At 41.0% G+C, this 9209-nt stretch overlaps 1 protein-coding gene across 1 annotated transcript; it reads left to right on the forward strand.

Moving 5' to 3' along the window:
* The first annotated feature begins 3696 nt into the window (after positions 1-3696).
* LOC141468387 (transmembrane 4 L6 family member 1-like) lies at positions 3697-9000 on the forward strand. Its single transcript, XM_074153445.1, has 5 exons — positions 3697-3873; positions 5661-5750; positions 5840-5982; positions 7297-7477; positions 8418-9000. Exons 1-5 carry the CDS (start codon positions 3697-3699, stop codon positions 8430-8432), a joined length of 606 nt encoding a protein of 201 aa, XP_074009546.1. The 3' UTR covers positions 8433-9000.
* The last annotated feature ends 209 nt before the right edge of the window (positions 9001-9209 follow it).

The following is a 9209-nucleotide window of genomic DNA, read 5'->3' on the forward strand; positions in this document are numbered from 1 at the left end:
AGCGTAAAGCAGTAGGACTGACTTTTTGGAGTGGTAGAAGAAACTATTGGGAAGAAAGACGTGATGCTTTTCAGTAAAGCCTCATCTATCTTTCCATCTTTCTGGCCTCTTTAATTTAAATCAGGAGACTGCCACCAATGTTTTCTGAGCAAAGAGAAGCAGAAATATTTATTGCAACTGTTTTATCCATTGTCTGGTTATAAGGAATGAGAACTTCTTTAGGTGCTAAAATAGTAAAAAAAAAAAAAAATCAATGTTCAGTTTAGGTAGGATTAGCAAGATTAACACTGGGCATTTGGGATAGCTGAGCTATAAAAATCTCATTTCCATGAAGGGAATAGCAGCCAGACTGTTCTGACCTTCTGACCGTGTGCCAGAGAGCCGAGGAAACAGGGTTCTGTGGCGTCCTCAGAGCACAGAAGCCTTACAGCACACGTGTGCAACGAGTTCAAATATGGTAGTGTGTCCAGTCAGGGAAACTGAGCCTTTTCTGTGTGACCCTGCTCTTGACAGCATGGGGACTCTGACGTGACGGGTCTGGGTCTGCCTCACCACTACTGCATTTATTTTGCAGCTATCCTTCCCTCCCAACCCCCTTCATTTCTTCTTTAGTAGAGGGATATGGGTGTTTCCAGGATTACTGTGGACATTAAAATATATTGGTGGAGTCCAAAGATCTCTTTTGTATGGCACTTTTCTTTGCTGTTGCAATCAGTTTCTTCTGTTGATTATGATGAATCACTTTGGGAATCTGGCTTAGGATGGAGGTGCTAGTTGTGGTGGTAGTTGAAGTCTTTCACCTTTGTTGGAGAAAGGCCCACTTTTTGGCGTCAGGAAATGCTAGTCTAACATCTTTATTTTGTGAAAGAAGCAGACTTCTGTCCTGCTGCAATAGAAGAGCCAAAGCAACAACGACTATTGATGTGGGGTTTTTTGTTTTATAGAGGGCCTGCTGGATCCTTGGACCCCATGTGAAATTAGGTTCGGCATTAGGTACCTCAATAATTGGACAAGGCACCTAAGTTTAGCCACTCCTCTGGCATGAAAGGCCAATGTCCTGCTCCATGTAACACTGTTCTGCTGGCAAACTTTATCCCGCGGAATTGATGATGTAGGGATACAAGCCAGTTGCTGCAAGTGTTTACAAACCAGCCCCCTTCTGCCGGGAGAGGATATGGAAGTATTTCACAATGGTGCTACCTGCTGGACCTTAGAGTGTGCTATGAAAACTGCTTCACTGATTATCTTGTCCTTCCTGTACCACACTGCAGTAAGTGCTTCTCAGCCACAGCTGAGGACTAGACCTACAGTCTAAAGTTAGGCTTTAGCCTAGAAATAGACTTTTATTGTCATTAATAACACTGGGTAATTGATTGCCTTATAATACGTGTTCTTTGTCCAGGACGGGCATCAGAGCTACAGGAATAGTCCTGTGAGAGAGAAGTGGAGTTTCCCATAGGCCGTGGGGAAGCACCTGTGAGTAAGCAATTCTCTTACGTCTTTAAGTGCAAACTGCAGTTCTTGTATAGAAGACTCAAAGCCCCATTCTGGTTTTGTTTACACTAGTGCACTCTGCAGTCTCATGGTGCTGCAGTATGTCCTGTGTTCCAGTTTGGGTCCTGCTGTTCCTCAGGTTGATGAGAAGCTCATATTTGGTTACTTTCATCATTTCAAACTCCACATGCCCATGATGCGTTCCACTGCTTGCTTTGCCAAGCAGTAAAATTAGGATTTATGAAGCAATAAGACAAGAGAAGGAAAGAAGCTCAAGATTTTTGTAGCCTATATGATTATATTGGAGAATGATCTGAACTACTGTTGTGTTGTTTGGGGTGGTTTTTTGGTAGGAGATGCAGGCTGCAATGCCCATGCAATGCCCTGCGTGTTTGATAATGTACAGAATTGATTTTAAATACAGATCTTGATTATGTGAAATTTTATTTCAAATCAAGTGTTTAGAAAACAATTATACAGGTTATAAAGACAACAGATTTTAATGCACTTCCCAGTGGTGATATGTATGGTGTCATGGTTGGTGGTGGTGGAGGAGTGTGTTGTGTGGTGTTTTGTGGGGGGAGTGGTTTGGTGTTTTTAGCATAACACAATGAAGGGAGTTTTCAGTTGAGCAGCCATCTCCTTCTGCAGAGGAAACTTTGCAGGATGATGTTTATGCTTGATTTAGTCATCAGAGGTGAAGTGCACAATAATGGTTAGCCTGTTTCTACAATTGGAGGATATTTCTCATAATGAAGGAAGTCTTCAAGGTCAAGAGCTACAATACCCGGAGAAGTTACATCACAAAACCACATCTGCACAGGGCTGCTCTCTTTCCACCCCCATCCCCACCCTCCTTTCTTTTTGATATCTCTCTCTTGGCTTCAGTGTTGCTCACATCACTTGCAAAAATACCATGGATTTGATTTGGACTTCTGTTTACAGTGTTATTTAGCTGTTAAAAAAAAATGAAATACACGTGTGTCCCCCCCAAAGAAAAAAACAAAAACCCGAATAAGTACTTTTCCCCCTAAGTAACTGGAGAAGTCTCACAGCAGTCTTCTAATATCCTGTACGTTCCCAAACTCGGTTTGTCTAGCTACTGTTTTTACAATGGGAATTACATTGTGTTATGATGATGGCAGCAGCAGCACCTCCCAAAACCAGTCCAGGCCTGTGTGTTTCTTAGTTATCTTCATCATGTGACAGTAGTGGGCATGGCACTTCGTACCTCTCTGTGGAGTTGTATCTATGTGAAGAAGGAGGCTTTTTGGCTATTTTAGCAAAATTTGCATGAGGGAAAAGAGAGAAGGCCAGATCTTAATTTTTTCAGGTCACTTTGTGTCTGCATTTACTATGCAAATTAATCTTACTGGTACATGTTACACAGTTTGGAAACCCTTGTTATAATACATTTCTCTGCAAGATTTCTTTTTTTTTGTGTGTGTTTCTATACATGAAATTTCAATGTAAGGACAGTATTTTGTAATCCTCTTTTTGAAGCAGTATTTTTTACCAGTGTTTGTTTGGTTTAGCTTTAAAAAATGGCTGTTAATCTAAATTCAGTTTGTCTGAATTTGGCAAGAACAAGGACACTCCTTAGAACCTCTCCATTTTATTTGTTTTCCAACCTTGCTCTTATTCCATCAACAGAATAGCAAAGCAAGAGGCTGCTCTACATACTCCTCATTGCTGTAGACCTTATTCTATTTATACCCAAAACTCTGACTCATTACTGTTGAAGGCAGCTGAGTCCCTGGCTTCAGGTTGTTCTGAATCAGTCTATAAACCTAAAAGTCAAAGCTGCTCCTAACAAAGAAAACAAAACTTTTTTTCCTTCAGTTCCTACCAGAACTTGTGTTGTGGTTTGAGCCTGTTGTTCATGTCTAAACACGTTCACGGGTCATCATTCCAAGCACCATGTATTACAGCGAAATTACCGAGTATTCAGTATTTCCTTGATTGCATTGGATTTGACAACAATTATTGCATTTAGAAAGGGTGGTGGCGTTCTGCCATCCCTGTTCCCTCACTCTGCAATCGGGAATGGTAGTTATGAAGAGGTGTAAACGTCATCCAGGTAGCTAGGTAACCCTGAGTATTTAAGGAGGTGAGAATAAAGGCTGATCTTCTTTTAGGTGTGGACAGGTATGAGAGAGGTTGGATTGAACTAGTGAAAGAAGAATTTCTAAAGCTGAGGACATGTGTTTTGCGAGGCGTGCTAGATGTATTGGCTATAAGTTGCTCATCCTCGCTGTGCTCAGCATCGTGGCCAACATTTTACTTTATTTTCCCAATGGCGAAACAAGATTTGCTTCAGAGCATCATCTCGGCAAATACGTGGAGTGCCTTCATGGCATTGTAGGTGGAGGCGTTTTGGTAAGTAACAAGCTAGTGGTTTCTTTCAAGTTTGTTGTGGAGCTGCTTGGTATTACTGTTTCTTTACCAGTTACATTAATTTATTGATCAAATATCTTGTCAGCAGGAACCTCTGGAGTTTTATCAAAAGAAATTAGCTATATTACCCCATAGGTATTATTACTTACTATTGGTTATCTTATCTACAATATTATGTCACTTCAGAGTTGAGAAAATCATAGGGCTGTTAGGTCCCAGTCCGATTGTTGGTCCGAGAGGGTCTAGGTCACAGAGTCCAAATGCAAAACTGGAACCAAGCCTCTCAGCAGGTCATGGTTTGCATTAGGGCTTAAACCACTTATATTGTTGTTACATTTTTGTTATATTATTGAACTATTCTACTTTTAAATGTCCCTGGATAACTAGCATTTAGTTACAATTCCTTAATTCCTATTATCTGAGATGTCAACAGTTGTTTCTCTGCCTTAGCTCTTTATTCAGAGGAATTGAGTGGCAGTTATCAAAGCTTAGCATTTGAGTAACAGCAAAGGATGAAGAATTGAGTGTGTTTATTGTTAATCTGAAACTATTATTTTCTACCTTTTCAATTTTGTGGACCGCATTGTAGCATATTCATGTTCCCTGACTCCAGGCTTCCTTTTTCATTCACTTTTAAAAGTCCTCTTAGAAATAGGCCACAGATCTCAAGGTATCTGAAATCACAGGTTGAAAACAATTGCATGGTAAGGTGCTCTGTCTTGTGAGAGGTGCTTACAGCTGTGTCACAGCCCCACTGGTACCTGGACTGGGATTTGCAAAGACTGTGTGTAAAGCCCAGAGTAATACGAGTGAAACCGCTGGAACTGCTCCTTGAACACACTTGTACAGCCTCTGCTGGACCTGCAGCACTGGGGCTCAGCAATAGGTTTGCGTAAGAGCTGACAAGTATATGACTGTTCAACTGGAGAGTTTTTATTTTAGTGCCTTAAGTAAGTCTTTGCAGTAGCACTTTGCTCTTTCTGTATGGTTTTCCAACATACTCCTGACTGTAGAGTCTTTATAAGTACAATCCATTATTAAGTCCTGTTAGTGCTGGTGGGGAGGATACTCTGTTTAAGCAACTCTGCCCCTTCTTGATTTTATGCTAAGAGCTTTGGAGTATGGATAACTTATATTTCTTACAGATCGCTTCTGCTTTGTTACTTTGCATTTCTGTCACAGGAAACTGTGAAAACCTAGATGAAGCTAGATGTCTGTAATGAGATGTTTGCCTGAATTGGGCAAAATATTCCTAGGCTTTCTGCTCTAGTCAGACTGGTTTCACACAGGCAGTGATGACTATTCTTCAGTAACCAGTATCTTGGTAGCAATTGTTTTCTTAACAAAATAATTATGAGAGATTTATCTTGTAGTCCTCATTTGGCAAAAAAGTGAATGCATTATTTTTATTTTTTTTGCAAAGCATTTTATTTGCGAGATACAGCCTTTAATGTGAACACAGCCTCTTAAAGTTGAAGTAGATTAAATCGCAGTAATGCCACAGCAGGCTCTTTATTGACAGGCTCTTTATGTGCTTAAGTGCTGTGTATACACAAAGCGGAAACAGAAGTATACCCGTCCTGGTGTTGGTGCTACTGGTATCACTACCGAGATGCCTACTATGTTAAATAGGAGTAAAACGCAACAATCTATACAGGCTGTCTCCTGCTCCCCTGCCAAGAAGCGATATAAATGAATGCAGTGTGAGGACTGTCTTTTATCTGTGCTGTCTGTGCAACAAAACAGAGCCGTGTGTTTTGTTTGCTTAGGTACTTATTCCAGCTGCAGTATTCATTGGGCTTCACAACGATGACTGCTGTGGGTGCTTTGGCCGTGGGAGCTGTGGGAAAAGCTGTTCGGTAAGTGAGCCTTCACACTCCAGCCCCAGATAATCCCAAAGGCAAGGCGATGGCTGTCTTGAACATTCATGTCTGTGTTTCCTGTGCAGATGCTGTCCTCAGTTCTGGCAGCGTTTATTGGGATGCTTGGCTCTGGATACTGCATAATCATTTCAGCACTTGGCTTGTCTCATGGACCTTATTGTTTGACTCACCTAGGAAGAAACTGGGTCTATCCTTTCAATTCTGGAGGGTAAGTTTGTCTGTTCATGAGGGCGTTATAACTCCCCCCATGTACACATGATCTTTTTTCCGGTACCTTTCAGCAATATTCAGTAACCAGACAACAAGATCCATTCATAAGTTTATGCTTTTTACTCAATAAGAACTAAACAGATGGCATCGGTTACTCATGCTGCTATAGTTTAAAATCAAAGCAATATAAATCCTCCGTCCTACAAATAGGGATCTGAACATATATATAGGTAATAATATCTACATACCACATACTGTTCCTGTCCATGAACCTCTCTAGCACAAAGTATAAAGTTTTAGGACTTTGAGTGATTTACAAGTGGTTGTTATGAAATTTGTCTTATCATTTGTGTAAGAATCTGTTTTGTGAGGCTTGCTTCTGAAGTTGCTTTGTGTCAGTGTAAACTGGCATAATACCTTCATTAGTAGCAATGGCATAGAACCTTTGTCAATGAAACTAGAAAAGGTTTATAAGAATCTTTGTACAATGCAGGGCGGGGAGGGCCAGAATCTCTTAATTATCCCTAACTAGGCTTCTCCAGCAAACCAAGCCTATGTAGCTGAGTTGTCTGCTATTCTCCATTAATCCCCACAAGTCCTGTAGGCTGGAAGAGGATTTGGCTTGGATCGTGACATGTTTTCACAGTGTCTGTATGGCTGGCAACCTCGAGGTTGTTTCTAGTAACAGTTTATGGCTGATGCCAGATCAGAGACAGTTTGAGTACCAAGAGGCCACATAAAGATCCTTTGCAGCAGAATTTGAATTTTATATTTCCGCTACATCCCTCCCAAGAGGGGTGGAATTCCTCCCCCCCAATTCCTCCAACCATGAGTGATTATATAAGAATGGAGTTCAGTCCTTGCTGAAGGCTCATGAGTGCTGATGTTCTGAAGACGTGGGTGAGGAGCAGCAGCTGGAACACTGCAGTACCCCTCTACACTTCTTCTGTGTTTGGCTCTTCCAGAGCAGGCATGTGAGGGGCCAAAGATAGCAGCACAAGAGAGGAAGTGAACCATTTGCTTCAGATCAGTAACTGCAGCCTTCAGAAAAGTCCTCAAAAGTTCTGTGGTTTTACAGTTTAAATATTTATTTTAAAAATATATATAATTAAGACAACAAAAATATGTGGTTGATAGTTCAATACGTTCTTAAACAGAGCAAACTTTGCATGGAATAAACTTCTGTATTTTCTTTTCCCACTGAGAGTGATTATCCTCAATGCAGTTACAGACTAGACATAATCTGGTTCTAGTGTATGGTAAGCATCCCACTCTGTCATAATGTTCATACGTTTTTAATTGTTGTGTACAGGTACTTGTTTGAGTATGACAAGTGGTCTGTATGTCAAGAACCTTATAACATCGTGCAGTGGAACATCACCCTCTTCTCCATCCTCCTTATCGTGGGAGGAATAGAGTTCATTCTGTGCTTCATACAGATCATCAATGGCATTCTTGGAGGATTCTGTGGGTTGTGCTGCAGTCATGAGGAGGTAAGCCGTTTGCTCTTATAACCATGATTCTCGGATGAACGTGAAACGCTGTTGTTACTGATGCTACTGTGGAGTCTTACCCAGCAGCTATTTTTTAGGTATAATTAAGCAACAATTCAGTGTACAACTTTTTTTTATAGCCCTGTTGTGTTCAGCGTTTTTGTGTAGTATTTGACCACATGCTTTCATCTGGTTCCTCAGCTGCCACAGTGAAGTTAGTCTGCACAGGAGCTGGAAGGCTTTTTTTCCCCTCTATGGCACATGTGGGTCATCAGCACTATATAGATGAAACAACTGAAATACAAATCTCCTGGTGGTGGTGGTCTTTGCCGTGGCCTAAGCCACTGTTGCATAGTGTGGTGCAGTCTTATGGGAGGCTGCTTGTTCTAACTGTATTGCTTTAGCCTTGTATTTTGCTCACAGCAGCTGATGGACTACTGAGAATATGCCATATGTAATGAAAACCGCAGCATCCTGGCCTTGCTTAGTAAAAACAGGACAAGAGAAGGAATTAAATTTTACATAGCTAAAAGCTGCAGATGTATCTGAAGGGTTTTTTGAAGGTGGGGTTTTTTTGAGGGAGGAAGGGGAATTTCCTCCAAATTTCTTTAGCCTCTTGAGCATGTTGTTAAATTCAGTATCGTAGTGGTAGTGTTGGAATTGCAGTGGGTTAAGGTATGAACCAGTTGTGGTTTTTATCACACACACATTATGGCTAAGAATGTGGTTCACGTTCTTAATTGATATAGTTGAATGTTGGGGCTCTTTCAAAGCAGTTACTGTCTTCTCACTCCTACCATGCATGCTGTAACTGCGGTACAAAAGAGCCATGCTATGATTTGTCTAAATGTGGTCAGGTTAATTTTAGCTCTTATAGTTGGATATAATGTTCATGTTCTTCCCCTTAATATCTGTTTCTTTCTTTTTGTTCCCCCCACAGACATACGCTTGCTAGAAACCTGATAATGCGTTGACGTTGGTGCACGTGTGGTGTATTGAGTATTCTATGGTTTGTTTTTGATTTTTTTTGTGTTGGTTTTTTTTTTTTATATTCCATGCATACTAAAATGCACATTGGTTGTCAAACTGTGCTGTTGCCATCAGTTTAACTGACTTGGGACCAGCCTTTGTTGTTGGAGTCATATGCAGGTTTGCCACTAACCTGCCTCTATCTAAAGGCAATACGTACCCTGAATTTGTTTGGTTCATCTCATCTTAGTACAGGCAACCGCCTGAACACGTCACTAAAGATGTTTTTGTGTGGTTTTTTTTTTTTTTCCCCTTTTTACTGACACAACAGCTCTGTACTTTATGCTGCTTTCCCAACAAAGTTGCACTTTCATTCTAATGTTGTAATGAAGACAAACCCAATCTAGTCTGGCCTGGATATAAATGAATACTCAGCTGGAGCCAAAAAAAAAAGCAGCAGTGAAATGTGGATGATTGAAGGCAGATAGATCCACTTCACCTTTTCAGGATTTTTCTGAACTTCTCCTGTATTTCACAAATAAAGATTTGTATTCAAAATACCCAGCAGGTGTCAGTGATTCCTTCTCTGCCCATGCTGGAACGCTGCTTTCCTGGTCTTAGAGTCAAGGACCATGGTGGCATTCGAACATGGACATGAAGTAGTCAGGTGATAACCTACTTTTCCTCTCCAGCAGGCTCCGTCAGAGTGGGGACTGCTTCACTGTTTGGTTTTAGAACATTTAGCGGAGCCAGGCAACTGTGC

The sequence above is a fragment of the Numenius arquata genome, chromosome 9 (genome assembly GCF_964106895.1).
Source record: "Numenius arquata chromosome 9, bNumArq3.hap1.1, whole genome shotgun sequence".
Taxonomy (NCBI): domain Eukaryota; kingdom Metazoa; phylum Chordata; class Aves; order Charadriiformes; family Scolopacidae; genus Numenius; species Numenius arquata.

Bases quoted from the DNA above. Each gene is read 5' to 3' on its own strand.
- LOC141468387 (XM_074153445.1), top strand. From the start codon at position 3,697: ATGTGTTTTGCGAGGCGTGCTAGATGTATTGGCTATAAGTTGCTCATC. The intron at 5,751-5,839 runs GTAAGTGAGCCT...TTTCCTGTGCAG, and splicing joins GCTGTGGGAAAAGCTGTTCG to ATGCTGTCCTCAGTTCTGGC. The intron at 5,983-7,296 runs GTAAGTTTGTCT...TGTTGTGTACAG, and splicing joins TATCCTTTCAATTCTGGAGG to GTACTTGTTTGAGTATGACA.